This window comes from Sarcophilus harrisii, chromosome 1 (genome assembly GCF_902635505.1).
Source record: "Sarcophilus harrisii chromosome 1, mSarHar1.11, whole genome shotgun sequence".
In the NCBI taxonomy this organism is placed as follows: domain Eukaryota; kingdom Metazoa; phylum Chordata; class Mammalia; order Dasyuromorphia; family Dasyuridae; genus Sarcophilus; species Sarcophilus harrisii.
Window position 1 is genome coordinate 231,972,288 of NC_045426.1, and position 22,009 is coordinate 231,994,296.

General features: G+C 34.4%; 1 protein-coding gene across 9 annotated transcripts in view; it reads left to right on the forward strand.

The window, feature by feature from the left end:
* MPRIP (myosin phosphatase Rho interacting protein) overlaps window positions 1-21,635 on the forward strand; it is a 223,608-nt gene extending 201,973 nt beyond the window's left edge. For 6 of the 9 annotated variants that reach the window (XM_031938253.1, XM_031938238.1, XM_031938231.1 and 3 more), the window contains 5 exons: window positions 103-222; window positions 1,357-1,443; window positions 2,206-2,368; window positions 4,604-4,689; window positions 13,384-21,635. In XM_031938253.1, the coding sequence (XP_031794113.1) occupies window positions 103-222; window positions 1,357-1,443; window positions 2,206-2,368; window positions 4,604-4,689; window positions 13,384-13,455 (528 nt within the window). In that variant the 3' untranslated portion in view covers window positions 13,456-21,635. Of the gene's footprint in view, window positions 1-102; window positions 223-1,356; window positions 1,444-2,205; window positions 2,369-4,603; window positions 4,690-5,261; window positions 5,328-13,383 lie in introns of all 9 variants that reach the window. The other 3 variants (XM_031938244.1, XM_012542817.3, XM_031938247.1) reach the window with 2 other exon arrangements.
* Window positions 21,636-22,009: the final 374 nt, after the last annotated feature.

Below are 22,009 nucleotides of genomic sequence, written 5' to 3' on the forward strand. Positions count from 1 at the left end.
ACCCAGTTTAATTTTAATAATTATGTTCCTGAGGAGGAAATACTTGGATTTTCACACTATACCTGCTGTGGATTTTTCTGATTTTTCTTTTTCTTCTTTCAGGAGTTAAATAACCGCCTGGCTGCGGAGATCACTCGGTTACGAACGCTACTGACTGGGGAGGGTGGTGGAGAGGCTGCTGGTTCGCCTCTCACACAGGGCAAGGATGCTTATGAATTAGAGGTACTTTTCAAAGTAAAATCAGTAGATTAAGTACAAATTAGTGAATGTGTAAGGCACAGTATGATATACAAATATATTATACTTATTCCTGCCCTGAAGGAGTTTACCACAGCTTGCCTGAAAAGACAAGGTTTATACATTCAGTGGTTAAATAACAATAAAAGATTTAAGTGACAGCTCAATAAAGGAATAACATAAAATTTAAAAAAATCATTATTAGTTAATAAATCATTTACAGAGACATCAAGTTCTTTTGGTGTTAAGAGTAAGAAGCAATTATTCCACATGGATGGGTCAGAGATGGTTTTATGGACAAGAATTGGTGATGGAAGTTATTTCTTGAAGGAAAGGAGACTTTGGCTAGGTAGGAGAGATTGTGATGGATATTCTATTAATAGTTCAGAGAGTCAATTGAACTTGAAGTGGCTGAACTTGTTTTTCCAACTTTTTCCTTCACCTGTATCTTTACCATCAACTACAGATACAGATAACACAAATTGTTATTGTCAAATTTAAAATCTACTTGAAAGCTACATTGTTCAAAACCCATAAAGTAGATCTGTCTAAACTTGGAACATAACTTTTGATATAAAATATGTACTTTTGCTAAGATGGTAAAAGACCTTTTGCATTTGAAGAGACTTGGATTTAAATCAGGTTTGGACAGTGTGTGATCTTGAACAAAGCACATATCATCTCTGAGCTTTAGTTTCTGCCTCTTAAATATGGGCATCAAAATTCTTGCACTATCTACCTCACAGGACCATTTGAAGAAAACACTTTATAAACTTTAATGCACTACATAAATGAGTTATTTGCTAGACACTAAGCAAGTCATTCTTTAAAAACTGAAAGAGCAAAGAGTCAGCTGGTGACTGAAATGTAAAGGATATTTTTGAAGAAGGGAGATTCAGGAGTTTTGAAAGTGAGTGAACCACTTTGCACATTAGAGAAGTGTATTTTTATTTACATATATATACACACACACGCACACACATACATATATATATATATATTTGTATAGATTGATTGATTGATTTACTTCCCCCTATCTTACCCAATGCCCCATATTGCATTTATAAGCTTGCCAGGTTTGTTTCTGAGTAATCACATTTAGTTTCTGTTTTATTATAGGTCTTATTGCGGGTCAAGGAATCAGAAATACAGTATCTGAAACAGGAAATCAGCTCTCTCAAGGATGAGCTGCAGACAGCACTGAGGGTAATATTAGAATAACTATTTGATTAGCAGTAAAGAGTGAATTAAAGAGAGGAATAAGAAGGGGAAAATATGAAAGTCATCCCTTATCAAGAATAGTTTCCCAGTTTTCAAGCAAAACCTTAAAAGTTACCATGAAATACTTCAACCCAGCAAAGTTAATAGAATCTCACAGTTGTGCCATATATAATGTGCTCAGACCAGAGGGTGATTCAAGAACTAAATAAAGGAAATGCCAAAAGTTTCATTGGTTATTCAGCTACATTTTTTGTTGTAAAATATTTCAGCTTTTTTTTTTTTTTTTATCCTGGCCCACTTCCCCAGTAAAGCCTTTCTGTGTAACAATAAAATGTATAGTTGAATAAAATCAGTCATGTCAGCATATTATTTATAGAAGAGAGAAAAAGCTTTAAGCCAAAAGATTCAAATTGAAGGGATCTTGTAGAGTTGGTTTGTTTGTTTCTTTAAAGTTATTAATATCTGAGAATTCTGATTTTTTATTTAAGCTGGTTCTTTCCCAAACCAAGTATATTAGCAATGGAACTAGAAGGGTAGATATATCTCGAAGTAGAATTCTGTGAATGATGAATCTCTCACTGTCCACTTATCCTTTCCCCTTTTAGATTTATATGCCAAATGTCTACTCACAGAATAGCACATAGAGTATCTTGAATGTATTGACAATAATTCTGGCGCATCGCTTGTCTTGATCATGTGTTGATTTCCTTGTTTATTTATAATCTTTTTTTCCCCTATTTTTCCAAGGACAAGAAGTATGCTAGTGATAAGTACAAAGATATCTACACAGAGTTGAGTATTGTGAAGGCCAAGGCAGACTGTGATATCAGCAGGTTGAAAGAGCAATTAAAAGCAGCCACAGAAGCACTGGGTGAAAAGTCTCCTGAAAATACCACAGTATCGGGATATGGTTGGTTTCCTTTAGCTTTCCTTTCTTTCTTAGTTTAATGCTGTTAGTGAATGCTACATACAGCTATATTCTGATGTAGAGAGTTTGGGAACTAGATTGGGAAGCTGTGAACACAATAAGCAATACATAACATTACAGGCAATGAAATTAAATACATTTAACAGACATGATGTGGGTTGCATGCCTTGAATCAAATAGTTTGTATACAGCCAAGTCATTGACAGTTTAGAGAAAAGATCAAAATTTTTACAAAACTAAAAGAGAATGAGAAAACAGTGTGTTGTCATAAAAATAACTCAAAACTATCCAAAAAATAAATTTTATACAAAAATTTAAACAGATATATATTAGTTACAGTAATGAGACAAAAGCAGCCCCAAAACTGCTTCAGTCCAGAACCATTCTGTTTGCCAAGAGCAACAGAATATAAAATTGTTTGTATTAAAGAGGAGTATAATGTCATTGTACTGTACACAGAAATTTGGGAAGCAGATCCTAGTGCAGAGGTACAGTATTAGTGGTAGGGAATGGGAAGGTCTCCAGTTATCTAGACATCTGCTGGAGCCTTCTTTCCACTAAAAACAGAACAACTGGTAATTTTCTAATTTGATTTATAGATAATTTCATCCTTGAAAAGATGAAAGAACCAACAAAAAGAAATTGTAATCTGAATATGATTCTCAATATCATGGAAGAAATTAATAGCTGGGATAGAATTGATGTGAACTCTGAGAGTTCCTAGACTTTGTAATAGAAGAAAGGAAGTCCTGGTATAGAATAAAATCCAGAAAGAATAAAATAAACTTTCTATGTTTGGGGGAAATAAATTTCAAATAAGTCAGAAGATAGTTATGATCCTATGAACTTAAAGAGATGTCAGCCCAGGAGAAGTGAAAGATATCTAAGAAAGAAATAAACTCCAGATTGTAATGGAGTATTATTGTGCTGTAAGAAATTACAAGTTAGATGATTTCAGAAAAACCTGGAAAGATTACAAGAACTGATACATAGGGAAGTGAACATAACAGGGAAAATGTACATAGTAACAGCAGTACTGTTCAGTGAAGAATTGTGAATGACATAATCATTCTCAGCAATACAATGATCCAAGACTGTCCCAAGGGACTAACGATAAAGCCTACTATTTACTGAATAGAAATTCAAGCATATTATTTTTCACTTTCATTTTTTTCTTTTCAGTCTTCTTACTAATATGGAAATGTTTTACATAATTGCATATGTATAACCTATATGTGATTGCATACTATTTCAGGGAGGGGAAGAAAGGATAGAATTTGCAGTTCAAAAGCTTTAAATAGAAATATTTTTAGAAAGAATGAAGTTCCAAAAAAACCAAAGGAAATAATGGAGAAACAGTGGCATTCATCTTAAGAGTATGATGTGGATGCACAGGGAACTTATTAGCTTATTTAGATTTTTTAAAAATATATATAAAAGATAGAAGGTCAGACAATAGAAAATGAATATTAAACTGTCATTATCCAGAACACTGAAGTTTAGGATGAGGGGAAACTGGTGGAAACTATGGGCAGCAAAGAAAAAGAAGGATCGAAGGAGTTTATGGAATGGATGGGATAATAATTAATAGAAAGCAGCTCAATTATTATTTTGTTATCTTCTCTGAAAAGGAGAATGACATTTTAGTCAATCAACAAGCATTTGTTTACTACTTAGAAACATGAGAAAAGACAAGAACAATTTTTGTTGATAACATTTCAGGAATTTAATCTCTAAAACAGACAAAGGTATAATTATCTTTTTCTCAAAGTCAAATGACATGAGTTTAAATAAACCTGCAACTTTCTAAATTTATGACCATGGTCAAATCACTTGAGTTCTCTGAACCTCAGTTTCTCCATCTGCAAAACTGAGGTAAAATAATTAACCTCAGGAAGTTATTATGAAAGAAATGCTTTGTAAAATGCCATTATCACAAAATCACATTGCTAGAATGTTTTATGTTATTTTATCAAAGTTACATAAATATTCATTGTAATTAATCTAATGACATTTCTTAAGTCTTCTCATGATCATAAAAAATGATCATGGAAATTAGATTCAGCATAACTGAACTCTCTAAGTCCTCAGTGAATATTTTCCTTGCTCCTATATATAATCATTATGCTAAGAAATGTTTTGCAGTTTTTAAGTTATAGGCTATTTAATAAAGACTTATAAAAAGAAAAGTTTAACGGGCCTCTTTGTTTTTTTCAGATATCATGAAATCTAAAAGCAATCCTGACTTTTTGAAGAAAGACAGATCCAGTGTTAGCCGTCAGTTAAGGAATATCAGGTCAAAGGTGAGTTTTGGTTTTTAAAGACCACAGAGATGCAGAAGAATTCAACTACAAGAGTGATAGGAGGCAGTCATAATGGAAATAGCTATTAATTTCCAGAATTGAACTTTAATTTTGTAGAACTTATGCTAATTGCAGAATTACTTATTACATATTAAGTAATGCAATATGTATTATGTATTATATGTATAATATATAATATGTATTACATATTAAGTGTATTTACTATAAGAAATATCAGGTTTCTTTCTCATAAATGCAGTTATCTTTAAGAGACCAGAACTGAGAAGTAGAATGCCTGGTTAGTTCCACTTTCTACTTCTAAAGTCAGTGCCATCTAAGCTTTTGTGTTGTCTAGTATTGTTTTGCCTCCCGTCATCACTACTTCCGTCTTGTATGTACTTGTGTCTCCATATCTTAGTATTGATGACTTCTGGAGAAAGGATGGGTGTGTGGGGAAAGGGTATCCATGCTTTTTGTGGGATTGATGGGTGGAGGGTGGGTCATTATAAACACTGTTACATTTAGGATTTATGTGCTTCTTGTTGTTTTATTTTTGCTCTTTCCCCTGACAGTCCGTAATTGAGCAGGTCTCATGGGATAACTGAAACGAACCAGATTCCAGGTTCCCTGTCATGTAGGTAAACAACCCACACCAACCAACCAATCTGACTCCCTTGGGGGAGCAGCACACTCTGCATGCACTGCTCATACCTCCATATCAAGCTATAATCTTTTTTCCTTATTTTATTATTACTCTTTTTTAATTGACCATCTATCCCACTCCAGAATCTACATGGAAAACCAAATAAAGTTTCTTTGCACCTTCCCCACAAGTTCCTCCCTCACATTTTGCATTTGCAAATCCCTACATGGGACACCTTGTCCAAGGACTTGATACGCCTTCACCTTGTTGACTTTGAAGACTAGCAGGCTCTTTGTGCAGCCAGCTTCTCATGGGTGGGCAGGATGTGTTGTGTTTGATGGCACCCGTGGGAACAGCCAAGCATGCATGCTGAATGACCTGTGCATGTCCCCAACTAAACTTGCTGTATTGGGTACAGATACATTTTCAAAGAAAAAAAAAAGTCAGACATTTGCAAGGAGAAAGAGTTCATTAAGTATTGATTTAATATGGAGAAGCTAACGTATTTCTAGTACCTACCCAAATAACATGAAAAAGTCAAAGAAAATAATTATCCTCATGCTTTCCAAAACCAACCCCTCTCTATTCCACAGATAGTAGAAGTGTCCTACAATCCAGATTTGCTAGTAAATATTTGCTGTGGTGGATGTTTGCAATTTGTATTTTGTCCAGTTTGTGAATGTTAGTGCTGTAAAATAACACAAAGACTTGACAAACATTGATTGTAACTCTCTCTAGTTAGGTAAGCTGTGGGAGAAGTTACCAAAGCCAATATCAGGAGAAAACAATTTTGAATGGATTTAGTGTTTCTACCCTTTTTTTTTTTTTTTTTTAATTGAAATGGAACTCTTCTGAGACATTTTTAACAATCATTGTTAATGGAAACAAGGAAGGATTTTGGTCAGCAGAGAAAATAAGGGACTTGAAATACTGAATAAGAAACTTGTGTATAAAAGGGAAATAGTTGTACATTATACTTTATAATTAAGCTATTTTTCACCCAGATTCCCTTACCTAGTTAAAAGGTAACAAGATCTCAAAGAGGTGGTCATTTGTGGTCAGTGGAATAATGAGTATATTATTGCAAGATGGGATGGATTAAATTGATTATTTAAAAGAATGCTATTCACCTAGAGGCATCTAAGTATGCTGCAAAATGCTATAAATCATTTTGACCTTTAAATCTATTATATATAAAATGAAATAATTCTTTCCCTCAGGAGCTTACATACATTGAGGCAGATATTCACAGATAAGGATATGTAAAATGTGTGTGTGTGTGTGTGTGTGTGTGTGTGTGAAGATTTATATGAAAATGGTATCTACAAAAATAATAATACAATGTGAGGAAAGGGGAGGGAATTAAGAACCAGGGTAATGAGGAAAGGAATTTTTAAAGGAGGTGAGAAGGTAGCTCTTTACCTGAACCTCAAAAGGACCTAGCAGTTCCAAGAGCACTGCCTTTGTAAAGCCTGGAGGTGGGATCCCACAAGTACACCAGTTTGAGCTTTCTTAGAGTGTGTGAGGTTAGGAATAATTTGCAGTTAGTCTAGAAGACTAAGCTGGTATCAGATTGTGAAAGACTTTAAATGCCAAACAAAGGGGGATGTTTTTTATCCTATGGGAAATGCAGATTACTAATGCTTTCAGGAGCAGTGCCATAGTCGGACCTGAGCTTTTTGTGGAAAGCTGGGTTGTAGAGAACTTGTTTTTTTTGGTTTTTTTGTGTGTGTGGAAGATGAGTTGTAGAAAAACTAGAAACAGGCAAAACTTGGGAGGCTTTTGCAATAGACAATCCAAGTGGAAGGGGATAATAAGGACGTTGTGGTATGAATAGGAAGAAAGGGACAGGTGGGAGAGATGTTGAGAAGGAGCTGACAAAGCTTGGCTGCTTTGTCAAAATATGGCAAAAGATGAAGGAGAATGGGAGTCGAGGCTGTGTAGTTTGTAAGCCTGGCTGACTAGAAGCATGACAGTGCCCTCAGTAGAAAGAGACCACTTTCCTGTTTAGGCTACCTATGAGATATTATGGTAAATACAACTCAGTGGGACACTTTCCTTTTTCAGTCAAGGCAGAAGGGACCTCAGAAGAGTCTAGTCCAACTGGTGAGAGTCAGAGGTGGGTCTGATGCCAGCTGCTGATTTCTTCATGGAATGATTGAGGAGTCCCGGGGACTGATGGAACCACTGAGTGACCCAGAGGGAGCAAAGCAGAGGGCCTGGAACAGAATCCAGAGTATACTTTCACACATTAGACATGGCACGTGAAGGATTACCGTGTAAAGACTAAGAAGGGTCTGACGAGTAGAAAGAGAGCCAGGATAGAATGATGTTTAGAATCTGGAACAGTGATGTTGATCAACAGTGTCAAGTGTTGAGAGATCAAGAATTGGTACTAAGAAAAAAATACTAAGATTTACCAATTAACATAGCATTTGTGACCTTGGAAAGGGGCAACTTCTAATGAATCATCCCCCAGAAACCAGACAAAAGGTTTGGAAAATGGGAGGTAAAAAAGGAGGGGAGATACAGGACAATAATTAGCCTGTAAGGGATAGAGGGATTGTTGGTCATTTCTTTTGTGCTTCCATTTGGGGTTTTCTCGATAAAAAATACTGGAGTGTTTGCTATTTCCTTCACTGGTTCATTTTACAGATGAGGAACTAAGGCAGTCAAAAATGCCTTGTCCAAGGTCACAAGCTAGCAAGTGTCTGAGGCCAGATTTGAACCCATCTTCTGGACTCTCTGTCCACTGTGCTGCCTGTGGGGGGAAGAGAAGAGTCAAAATTTTTTGAGCCAGTTTGTAGATAGCAGGGAAAGATAAGGTGAGAATGGAAAAGGAAAGAATGAAAGTATTGGAGATATTGATTTTAGGGGCAAACCTCCTTAGAGCAGGTGAGGAGAAGGGCCAACTCATCCTCTAAGGGGATGTAAAGATAAATTGAAATGTAAGATTATAGGAGTTAATTCCAAATAGTTTCCCTTTTTTCAGAGAAAAGCCAAATGTCCTACGCTAAGAAAGAGAGGAAGTCTCCTTTCTAGAACGTGGACCTCTTAAGAACTTTTTAGTAACACGGAGTCTCAGGTCATTCTTTGTTACATAGGTCCAAAAACTGCCTCTTTGCAACTTAAATTTTATCGCTAGAAGCCATCTACACCAACTTTCTTTTATAGATGAGGAAACTCATACCCAGAAAAGTAATTCTGTAGAGCCCAGGTCACTCCGTCAGTTGTTGTCTTTCCCATCCATTAGGTCCAGTTCTTCATCTTCTGGAGCTGTGCAAACTGCTGCATATTTTACAGTTTGTATCCTGAGCATTTTCCCTGTCTAACTGGGTTATCTGGGTTATCTGGAGCTCTGTTTCTTAATCTTTTCTTCTTGTCTTAGGTCTTTCCACCTCAGGTACAGGTTCTCATTAGTGCCAGTCTTCCCTTCTGTCAGTTTTGTTCATTTGGAACAAAGCAGCATCCCCTTTAGTTGCTTTGTTGGACCATGAAGTCTGTTCCACCAAGTCTTTTTTTATACTGAATTTAAAACACCTTCTATATACACAAAACACAAAAAAGGTGATTCCCTAGGATACTGAATGTTTCATTCTACTTGCTTTTAAATACATGTAATATTTATGTTATGGCCCTAGAAGGCACAGTAGATAGAATCCTGGGCCTGGAGTCAGGAAGATCTGAGTTCATATCCAGCCTCTGACACTAGCTGTATGACCTTGGGCAAATCACTTAACCTGTTTGCTTCAGCTTCATCTGTAAAATGGGAATAGCACTTACCTCCAAGGGTTGTTCTAAGGATCAAATAAGATAAAAATGGTAAAGTGCTTAGCATAGTGCCTGGCAACCACATAGGACTATATAAATGTTAGCTATTTATTACCACTATTCTTGTCCATGCATTTTCAAGAATGTATCAGTGGCCCCTTTATTTTTAGCATCATTATTGGCCCCATGTGACACTCCCCATCACCCACCCTCAACAAACAAAAACAGGAGACTAAAAAAACTTGTTAAACAACATGAATCTACCCAGGGTCCTTGTCCAAAAATATTGTCCTGTATTATGTCCAGAGTCTCTTGAGGTAACGTGCTGCATTAACAGGACTTGTGGAGATGCAATTGTTCTTTGTGTGGACCAGTTTTTCAAAGTTGGTTCTGTACCTTTCTGCCCTTGTATACATTGTTCTACAGGTTCTGCTCACTTTACACTGTCATGCCCACCAGGTTTTCATGAGCTTATATTTACTTGTTAAAATGTCAAGTTCAGTTTATTACCCATATTCTGTGGCCCCAAGTAGTTTTCCTGTTGTCCATTCTTCTCCTATTATCCTGTGTTATACCTACTGACCTCTGTAGTTTCTCATTTTATAGTTTATTTATGTGGACATTTTTCTTCTTTCCCCTCTTGTTTGTAGTTCAAATCATTTTTGGTCAGTTTGGCAAACATTCTTCCTATCAGGAAAAACATTCATGTTCAGGTATCATTTTGGTATCTTAAGCCATTTTCCAGAATCCTAATTTCTGTTCCTTGATATCAACATAATGAATTGTTCATTTCTGATATCGCCTTTTTTCTTCCAGAATCCTAACTTCCTTCTAGGGAAATAGATGAAAGCATCAGGACTCCCAGGCCCTTTGGCTTCCAGCTAGTTGACTCAATATCTAGCAATACATTTTTTTAAACTGTCATTTCCATCTTAATCAGCAGGAGGATAGCTGTCTGTGGGTTTGATAAATCTGTCATATGTCAGAGAGAACTCCAGAAAGACACCATTCCCGTCTAATGAGCTAAGTCAAGGCCCCCTAAAACTGTCTCTGGACCTCTCAACAGGGAGTCAGTCATTAGGATGCTTTTATTCCTGGTGTCTGTAACGGGTTTTCTTGCACTTATAAGTCTTATTGCCCTTCATAATTCTAGAAGTAGCCAGTTCAAGTTTCAATTCATCCTCACATCTGCCGAATGACTCCATATTTCCAGCATTCTAACAGGCACCAACGTCTTAAGTTCAGATATCTAAAATCACTGCCCTCTGTGTCATTGCCCAGATTTAGTTCTATGAAGTTAACAGAGGTTAGGCAATAGGCATGCTGTATTAACAGACCAATTTAAATGCTAGCTAACAGGTCAGAATGGTGTTTGATGTTTGATTAAAAACGAATCAAGAAATGTATACTGTTATTTTCCTTAATAAAAACATTTGTAAAAATTTATGAAAAACAATAAGGAAATTCAAATGGAAATAGAAAAGTTTAGTATTGTCAATAGTTGTTGGTACAGTTTCAAGTAAACAACTTTCTGGAACCAGATAGGTCATCCTTATATATGCTAACTGTATTACCAAAAATTCTGTGTCTCCACAGTAGATTATCACAAGCCATGACAATATGCTTCAATATTGGGACTTACATTTTTTTTAAAGTATATATTAGATGCATTTGAGTTAGTAATGTTAAAAATAATAAGCCTATTGTAACTCAAAAATTGTTATTGACTCAGCATGAATAGGAACATTTTTCAGTAGTTTTCCCAACAATGACATTTTGGATAATTTTTTTATTAAAGCTTTTTAATTTTCAAAAGATATGAATAGATAATTTTTCAACATTAACCCTTGCAAAACTTTGTGTTCCAATTTCCCCCCCTCCTCTTCACTTCCTCTCATAGATAGCAAGTAATCCAATATATGTTAAACATGTTAACAAGCTGGGTAATTTTTGTAGTCTCTGTAAAACTTTCTAATAGCAGATTTTTTTTTTTAAAGTGTTGAAGGTCTGAGATTTGAAGTTTGAGAAATGGTCATGGAAAAACAGAATATAATTTATCTATGAACCTACCTGTCATAAATGGGGAATCCTGTTACTTCTTTTTTATTAACAAACAATAGACTATAAAGAGAAATGGGAAGAAAAACCTACACCAGAAAATTGTGTGTGGGATTTTACCTAAATCTTTCTTTTTGGATTCTGAAGTGACACAGAACAGCAGCAACAGAGTGTTGTGTGAGGAAGCTGCACAGTGAATGCGCACTGCATAAGGCAGTTCACAATTTGTCACTGATAACTTACTTGCTGTTGCTTCTTCCTGCTTCTCTGCTTCAGTGTAGAAAAAAACTGGAACCTGGAAAAAAAAAAATATTTTCCCCCAACCCTATTTGCTATGGATTTATGACTGTTTGACAGGCCTGGGTCTCTGCATGGATGATCTATTGTTGACTTGTTTCCCTGCAGCCCTGTTGGCTTCTGGAGCAGAGCACTTGTTTTTATTCAGAAGGCTCTCTTCCATGTGATAGGACACAAGTCAGGAGGCTCCTTGGTTGCTCGCATAGTTCACATGAACAGCATGTTTTTGCACAGCAAAGGGGTATGAGATTTTAGTGTCTGGAGGGTTCCCATTCTGGCCTAACTCCAGGTTCTTGCCTGGTCCTGCTAAGCACACTGTCTCAGTGATTTAAGTTCATTTAAACGTTTATTGGTTTATAATTTTTGATGCTTTCTATCTTTCAAAGCAGTATGTTAAGCACTGTAAGGGCTAAAGAGATGAGTAAGCCTCAGTTCCTGTCCTTAAGCAATTTGCAATTTAGTTGGGAGAGATGATAAATACATGTAACACATAAAGTAATACATTCATGTTGTGAATGTTATAGTATCACTATTTAGTTTACAATATTACTACATTATCATTTTATTCTCAGGTAAAAGTATTATCACTATTTTAAAAGACAATTTGTGGTCATAAATTATGTTTAGTTATGTAGTAAGCAACAGAGCTGGAACTTGTAAGAAGTGATCATAATAAAAGATGAAAAAATTGAAAAGAGAGAAAAGTTTTCTAACCTTAGTTAAAAAGGCAGAGTTTTCCAAATGTTGCTATTAGAAAATGACATTATAAATTTCATTGAGTCCTAGTGAAATCTGTAGTAATGTGAAAGAGATTCGTTTAATCAAATTGGTTTGGCTGACAAATTGAATGAAAAAACATGTCACAATCTTGTGACATTCCCATTGCATTAGTCTGCCTTTTTATCTTTCTTGGACACACATATTGGTCAGTGAAGTGATTCTGAATTGAGTGGGATCATCTTTGGAAAAGCCCTGTAGCACTTTTTTATGCCTTTTTTACAAACTACAATAGTCATTTCCCCACAATTTTTCCCACCTTCTCCTCATTCCACTACAACTGTAACAAAGAAAAATATTGAAACAAAACCAATGGGCGCCAATTTTGTCTGATAAAACATACTCTGTTCCACATCCAGATCCCCATCTCTCTATTTAGACAAAGGAGATTGAGACCAATCTCTACAGTTAATGCTTTCATTGAGCCAAGGCAGCACATGGCTCCCTGGATTAATATTATCCCATCATTGCTATATGGCTACGACAATTACTCCTGTTCCAAATGACAGTGAAAAGACCTATCAGTGGATGCAAGTAGGTTTTGACTAGCATTTGAGAAATTGAATAAAAAGCCTCCTAAAGACATGAGACTGGAAAAGGAGGAATATCAGTTGGGTGGTGACAATGGGAGTCAATATATGAATAGCCTGGCTACTGTAAAGTACCTTTTTTAAAATATTAAAGGGGAAGGGGAACTACACTCAGAAAAAGAACTCCAGCATCTTGGTGGAACTCTGGTTTCTGAGATAAGGGGACATATGGGAATTCTGCAGGACAAGAGGTGAAAGATTTTTAATCTAACCACTCTGATTGCTTGTCTGTAGTGCAGCTTCAAGGCTGTTCATTTTCAGAATTCAGCTTCTTTATGCACATCTTGTTTCTCTTTTTATCATCCAGTCACTTTGGGGGAGAGAAGGGAGGAAATTCTAGAATTCCCCAATAACACTTCACGTTAAGTTTCTCTCTAGCATGTTCCACTAATCTCTCCACAAAGGAAGCCAACCTTTCTCCTTTCTTTGCCTGAGCATCAATACCACCTTTTGTTTGCCACATATACTCTCTTTTTTGGGACTGTTACCTAAATTACCAGGGACTGTGATTTTGGAGATTTAAATTTTCTGCATTTGTTTTATCTTTTCCATACCCAGAGTCTAAAGGAAGGCCTGACCGTGCAAGAACGTCTGAAACTCTTTGAATCCAGGGACTTGAAGAAAGATTAGTTGTATCCCATTCAACTTGAACACACATCCCACCTGGCTTGCAGCAGCACAACACAAGCGCTGATTTTTGTCTGTACCGTATTTTATTATTATTATTGTTATTGTTATTATTGTCATCATTAACTGTATGGATGGATAAGAGACTGATTTATGGATTGTAGTTCACACCACTTCCTGCTGTGTTGATTCCTTCAACTCCTCCCTCCCAGCATCTTATCAAATCTTTTCTTCCACTGTATTCTAGAATTAGTCAATGATTTAGGGGGGGAGGGAGGCGAACAATCTACTTTCCTCCCATTCTAGCTGCCTGTATTAGAATTCTTTACTTTACTGTAATTCATTACACTAAGTGTCAGTATTAAGGCTCAGCAGCCTATTGATAAGCTAGCTCTGTCTTACCGAATGTATTGGTATGGAAACAGGGCCCGGTTGGCGTATCTAGCTCTGCTGCTAAGTGGCAGTGGTTTGGTGCTCCGAGGCACTTTGAGCCAAGTACGCCAGGAGTTAGTCTTAACTCTCATTTCTCTGAGGTAAAGCCTGAGGACATTCTGTTTCTGTCTAGATTTACAGCACTGACCTACTGGAGAGAAATTAGAGGGGGAGTTGGAGAAAAGAGGTGGTTTGTAACCAAGATTCTGCCACCCTTCATCTCAACTCTGGTAAAGATTTTTCGGGGGTGGGGGGAGTGGGGAGTGGAAATGATGGCATTTTGTACTCCTTCTACTAATGCAGCTTAGAACCACACATCCCAGAATATTGTGGCAAAGTACTACAACAGAATTGTTGAATCGTTCCTAATTCTTGTTTGTTTTTTTTTAATTAAATCTTGCACAAAACACCAGCTCCCCCTCTCATTACTTCCTCCGATCGTTCTTACGGTATTTTCAGTGACCACCTATTTTTGAAATATGGATTGGGGCTTTGCATTGTAATTCCTACTATTGATGAGAAGTGTCTGTTCTAAAATTTTAACTTCTTTTGAAATTATTCCCCATATAACCAGGTCCATGTAGTTTGTTAGAGAGAGGGAGGGGGAAGGAACATGAGGAGGTGGGTGACACTATTGGAATGTCAGTTTTAACAAATTATTCCTAAATTCAACTGAGATCAATAGTGACCTACCCTCTTGTATACTAAAAAAAAAAAAAAATCCTAGTTAAAATAAGACAATACTAACAATATTGTTTGATATTTTAATACTTTGTGAATTAGACTGGATTTGTTAAAGTCTATTTAAATCCACAGGACGAATAACTCTACATTGTAAAGTTTAAGATCAAACCATGCTTTACCCCAAGTTGAGAAGTAGTTCTGCTGCTTTTCAAAAGTCACATAAATAAGAAACGTGTGTTTATGATGGTTTCATCTTTTTTCCTTCTTCTTGGAGCTAATTTGACACCTCTATTGCTACAAATTCTCTTTCAAAATGTGTTTTAGCTTTACATGGCCTTAAGTGTTGGGTTCCCCCACATTTAAACAGAGTTGATCTGGCTAACCTTTTATAGAAGGCTTCTATCTGGCAAATGGCTAGGTGATTTAAAATATCATTTAAACTATCCTGCTCAACCTGCTTCAAAGGACTAACACAACACAGCAACCTGGGAAGGCAGGCTAAAATACTAAAACATATGGATGGAAAGGGTAGAGAAGTAGAAGGAATGACCTTTAATTATAGTAAAACTCGACTTATTCTTATCTTACTTGAACACTTTAAACCTCCAATCCCACTCACACTATTCATTTACTTCTTTTCTTCTAACTTTAGTATTAATATTCTCCCAACTCCTGGTTAATAGAGACAGCCTATGCCCATGATTATATCACGGAAGGGTGAGTTCTTATGTTACTTATTGTATGTATAATAGAAACAGAATCAAGATAATATTTTTAAAATCTATAAAACAAACCATTTAGTGGCAGAGTTACTACAAATAGTGAAGTTTTTTGAATGCACTATTCTCCACATCCCCTCTTTGAATATCCAAAAGCTAGAATCTCCTTATTAAGCAGGACATTATTTCCTGCTATCTCTAAAACAATATTTTACTTGTATCTACTGGAATTGGTAGTGGAATCCCTGCTTTTGAAGCAGGCAATTGCTGAAGGTAGTGTTTGTTTGCTTTTGGTGTAGTACTATTCTTATTTGCCTCTTGGGGAATGTGTGGCCCTTCTGAGAGGTAGGCTTTCAAATCATCTTAGGATAAAAAGGAAGTACAGCAGAAGACTATAAGATTTGGTCCCAGGAGACAAATTGAATTTGAGTTGAGGCACTGCCAAGAATATTTACAATTTTTCAGTGTTGTGTATATCATTTATTTACTTCTCTAAGAAAATCAAGCTTTTTTGCATGTAAAACTTTACATTTTGTTCTGCTTTTTTTCTAACATTTAAGAGGTTTGACCTAAGGAAATTAAATGAACATATTTAGATTTTATTTTTTTAGTTGTCCAACCTCTTAATTCTCAGAGAAGACTGCCAAGTTAGAGAACAGGAAATGTGTTTATTTGAGTTTTTTCCTCCATAATTCTCTCAAAAAGTAGCCTAGTGTTGAAACTGGAATGCTGTATGTAGAAAGAAGGATATTTGTGTTATTGGAGATGAGAAGATAGCCCATCTCTTAGGGTCTTTCCCTGCCTTAAAGAGTTCACTTCAGTTCAACAGACAGCTATTAAACACCTGCTTTGTACAAGAACATATTTCATATATCATATGTTTAATTCAGTAAGTGCTAATTTTAGTCATTTTCTTGAGAAATTTTTTTTTTTTTTTTGCCTGAGATGCAAATATGAGAAAAAAATTTAAGGAGGCAGATAAAAACAAAGGATCTTATTTCTTCTGCCACCATATGAAGATAGCCTGTACAGAAACACACATGTAGATTGGTACAGTGTTTATAAGACTGGACTTGTCTACATCCTTTCCCACACAGCTTCATTTTCCTAGATTCTAAAGGGATCATACTTTTAAAAAAATTAAGTAGCTAAAAGCCAGCATCCCTCAACATTTTTCATATATTAATCTAGTCACTTAAATCCATTGAAAAGCTAGTTAATGATACTAATTCTGGAAATCAGAACCCCCAAAATACATTAGTTAACTTATTTTAGTATTAGTGGAGGAGAAGTTTTTTCTTCTTTTCAAGTTAACGGGTTAATGGGTAAATAAAACAACCCATTTCATTTGGTGGGAGTTGAAAAGGACATGAGGAATGTGATTCAGCAGACATAGAGCATATAACTTTGGGAAAATGAATTATGATGAGACGAGAAAGTTTAATTTGAAAGATTGACAAAATGGACAAAGACATAAGACAGTGAAACTGTTGGTGGTGTTCCAAATATAGACAATTCTGTATATATGGGTTGCTGGTACTATCAGCAGCAGCAGATATGTTAACAGAAATCAAAAGGAACTTTTTTGGCCTAGTAAATGAAAATGAAGAGAGTCAACTGTTTGCATAAAAGAAATGGTTGAAGCTCTCATCAAAGAGTCTGAGAGAAGAGCAAGTTACCTCATAAGAAGCCTAGTAAGAACATGAAAAACAAAGCCAAATAAATGCTGGCTTTAAAAATTAGAGATGTTTTCTTTAAGAACTATGTAAAACACTTTGCAAACTAGAAAGTGCCATATAAATGTCAACTAGTATTATTCTAGTCAGCTAGTATTAGCATTTAATGAAATTTATTCACTCCAGAAGTAGATGTAGCAATATAATTTTTGACATGTTGAAGAAATTTAAGAACTATACACCAACTCTCAACCATATCAAGATTATCTTTATATTAGACTCTAATTTTATTTGAAAAGGGAGTAAAGGGCATTACAGTCGAAGTCAGGCTAGAAGTCCCACTCTGCTACTAACCAGCCAAGGCCTTATGGCAAATCACTTCTATAATAACTTGATGTTTCACCTCAAAGTTATTATTGGCACATATATGATTTGGAACAAATTAAATAACATTTAAATAGGCATTGATACCGTAACATGTAGAGAAATATGAAGTGTAGTTATAAGATCTCTATTTCCTATATAAGGTCAATCAAATTCAAAGTTGTAAGGAGGAAAGGAAAGTTCCTTTAATCACATTTAATACAAACAGCCACATAAATGATCAGTTAACTACAGACGAAAGCAAAGATTTTATTATGCCTTTTTTCTAAAATAATGGACTTGGTTCTCAACTAAGAATTTAAATTGTAGTTAGCTTCACTAAACCTCAGTTATCCTGAAACAAAGACACAGCCCCTGAACTAAAAGCATCAAGGAAAACTATTATTTTTATCCTATTAAGACAGACAATAGATGACAGAGAAGGAACACTGAGCAGAAAAGTACAACAGCCTGTGGCCATTTAGGTATGTAGCAAATGGACCTTTTACAACAATAAATTTTCAAGAACAGCTGTGTGATTATCAATTATATTCAATAATAACTTCTGTTTTCAAAGTCAAGGAAATAATAGCCATTGTTGATGAAAACCTTTAAAATATTAAAAGTGAACATTTAGCACTTTATTCAATTAGAAGATTCATTTCCTAGGTAAATGAGGTATTACAATATTGAATAGAAGAATCTTTAGATATAAATGGCTTCACTCTTCAGAATTCAAATAAGTTAGGTTTGACTGAAAAAAAAGATCCATTTCAAATAAAAACACAATCTGTTTCTTTCTGATATCCACATAAGCAGCCTACTCACAAAATGATTTACACTTATTCAAAACTTTTATTGTACTTGGTAATAGCTTTTCTAGAATCTGTTATAGTAAAGGGGTACATAATATATTTTAATTGTTATGTTTCTAAATTTCATTCATCCTGGAATCAATTTCTGTCATTTTTTCATTCCATTAACAGAAGAAATATACTGACTAAAAAAGGAATAGATCATTTTCACATAGAATAACCCAAACATTTCTTAAAGTCAACCAAAAATAATGCTTACAAGATATCCTGATGAGAAATGTATATTATATTGTTTTAAAAGATCTTTAAAATTAATTTTTTACTCCATTCTTTTTCTTTATTCCAAAATGAAAAATGCGTTTCCAATATTTCTAGTAAAAAGTCATCCTATTCCCCCAAATTTTATCTTCAATTTCTTCTCCGATTTTTTAAGACTGAACAAAGTTTTCTCAGATTCATTATAATAAATTATTGAATGAGCTATTGCTTATGAGTTTTCCATTAATCAGATGGCATATAAAGAATAAGCTCTAAATTTACCACTATTAACAAAAAAAGTTTTTTCTCCCTCTTCCACATTACCAAAATGGTCTTTTATTCCATATCATCAGTACCCCAAAACTCTATTTAAAAAAAGATTAAGCTCAAATACTCTTCTTTCAAACTCTGAAGTAGGTTTAAAAAAAAAAAAGAAATCTTAACTTTCTCCCACACCTTTTCCTCAAATAAGAGTGTTCTGTAAAACCCCTGCTATGCCCAGATATCTACCTATTTCATGATGGATTTGTCAGTATAGAAGCCATTGTGTCTGAAATGCCCTTAAGGAATAAACACAATATTCTTTTGGGTATATTGGGAGGGAAATTATACATTTATATCCATATAAACACTCTTATTATTTGCAAGCTGCTATATTTTAAATACTTTTGAATAGAACCAGAATGTTTAGAAAAAAAACTTTTTTTCAATTCTTTGATAGGAAGTCCTATGAATCTGAAAAAAACTTTATGAAAACATTAGTATTTTCAGGTTTTGAAGATTTTTTTAAAAAGGGATTTTGGGGGGAGGGCAGTGGAAGTTGGGACAAGAACCTGTTTCTTATAATAACAGAATTTCTGTTTCCTTAGCAAAAATAAAAATGAAAATAAATAGAACCAACCTTTCTGCTGTCTTAAAAGCAGCATGATGAAATATTTTGTTTAAAATACATTCTTTATCAAGTTCCTCTTAGACCACTGCATTTCTGTGATTAATATGGAGTATACCTACACATTGTGAACATTTTAGTCTCATTCACATTTATGATAAATTGCATTTTCTCTTTTTGAAGACAGCTTTTTCTTCAAAATAACTTAAAATCTGTATAGTTTTCAAAGCACACACTGTAAATATTTATTATTCAAAAGTTAGGTAGAAAGGGTTTTGTGACTTATCTTTTTTTTAAATAAAATCTAATACAGATGGTTCCTTTTTAAGATTGGAAAAAAAGGTCTGGGTATGATATTGAATGAACCCAGCATTAGGATAGTTTTCAATGACTGTTTTAAATTATCTTTTCAAATTCTATGCTGAATATACTTGTCAAATATATAATGTATCTGAAAAGTATAATCCTACAAGGATTGATTTTTTTTTTTAATTGAAAGAATTCAGTAATGTTGTACTTGATATATATGGCATTAACCCTCTCTCTGCATAAAATTTTTAAAATGAAGAAAGTTGCATTTAGCGGAGAGCTGTAATGTGACAAAAACTTTTTTTTTTTTAACATAACTTGAAAAGTGTTACAGGAAGGTAAAATATAAAGTATAGTTTTAACATCAGGGATGCAATTATCATTTCTCCAACATTCAAGATTATTAGGTAGGGTTGTAGGGAAGAGATTTACCAAATCTTCAATTATAAAGTTTAAATATGTTGTAAGCTGAAATTTATATATGTAGGTATTTTATTTCTAATGTGTTGTTTTATATCGTATCAGTGTAGAAGTGATTTAATTGCAATATAAAGTATTTTGGAGACCTGAAGGCTAAAATATAGGATGACCTGGGAGAATATTAAATAGCCCTTATTTTATGCAAATAAGATTCCTCTACTGAAATAACCTATCCTGTCTCTGGTCTGCACTTTAAAAAAAAAAATTACCATAGATGAATGAAGCTATAGAAGTAACAAATTTAGCCATCAGATTCTAGTTTATCAAACTTATTGTAACTACCCTCTTTATTTTTCCTAGAGCAGGGATTCGTAGTTTTTTGTTTTTGTTTTTGTTTTTGGTATGATTGACCTCTTTGATAGTCCAGTGAATCCTATGGACCACTTTTCAGAAAAATGTTTTTAAATGCATAATATACATAGAATTACAAAGGAAACCAATTATATTTAAATATAATTGATGAAATGCTTTTAAAAGTTCATGGAGTTAAAAGTTAAGAATTCCTGTGCTACCAGAAGAAAGAAGATGGCTAAGATAAATACATTCACTAATAGGTCCTTGTATTCATTATTATAAAATAATGTAAATATATCTTGGCTTGAAAGCTTTTAGAATTCACCTCTATCTGACTTGCCTGCTGACTTATTCTTAACAGTAATTCAAGACCAAGAATTAAGTAGTGAGAGGAAATCATATGATTTTCTAAGTAATATTTATAAAATGGTAAGCAGTGCACTGTGACACTTAGGAATGATAATAGCTTGATCTTTTTTTTCCCTCTTCTATATACTCTTCTTTTTACATATTTTTTCCCAACACCCTGCCTCATACTTAACGAAAGTAGTAATCAATTAGGATAGATAACCTTAATTGAGATATTAAATTGATGAGATAGCTCTGAATTATATGAACTTCTAAGAGAGGAAAGAAAATTTTATCTGCTGTAACAATATAAATTGGAAATATTCCACAATATTGCTTAAAATGACCTTAAAAATCATAAGCCACTGCTAATACCCAAGCGTGTATGTGTATAAGCATACGCTACTGTAGTAGTATACTTTACACAGTGATTAATTATTGCACTAATATTAAATGTTCTGTGCACTAGATTTAAAATTTTGTGAAAAATGAAACTGGTCCAAGAAAGAAACGACAACATTCTGACCATAAAGCATTATCATCTGTAAATCAGATATGAGGTAAAACTCATGTATATATATATGGTTAGCCCTACCCCATTGGTTTATATATCAACCCCCTATCAGAGTGATTTCCTTTTTAAAAGATAGTAAAGGATGCTGATCTGCTTAAATAAGGCTTCTCTCCCTCCTTTCCTTTTCAAGTCAATACATACAATCCTTTGTGCTTTTTAAAAGCCACTGTTCCCGATCAACTGTTCACTGTAATTAAAACATTTACTTTGTCACAATATTTATTCCTTAAGCCTTCTGTGACATGCTAGATTCCTGTGGATGTAGCTGATCATTTTTATTTTGTAAATATTACTTAACTTTACATAAACTATATCATAATAAACTATTTTTGCACCACCCTTTGCATGCTGTGTACTGAGGTTCTGTTTATTGCAAGAGTAGAAATATTAAAATTAGCTTAGATGGGCATTTTGTAAGATATAATTGGGCTATTATTGATTTCTTTTTCTTAGATTCTTAAATTTTACTTATATATAAAAATAGGCTTTTTTTAAAAATGAGAAGTATGAATAGAATATGAATTATAATACTGAAGGGGGCCATACCAGTTCAATTCAATCACTGAGTTAAGTGACCTGTGTTAAAGTTTCTTACTTTGTATGTGACCTTGGGTAGTAACACATGATCTTTTTGACATCTGTCATTTGAAAAATTATTGGGTAGAACTAGATATGGTCTCTGAGGTCCCTTTCAGCTTTAGGTCTATAATCTAGTA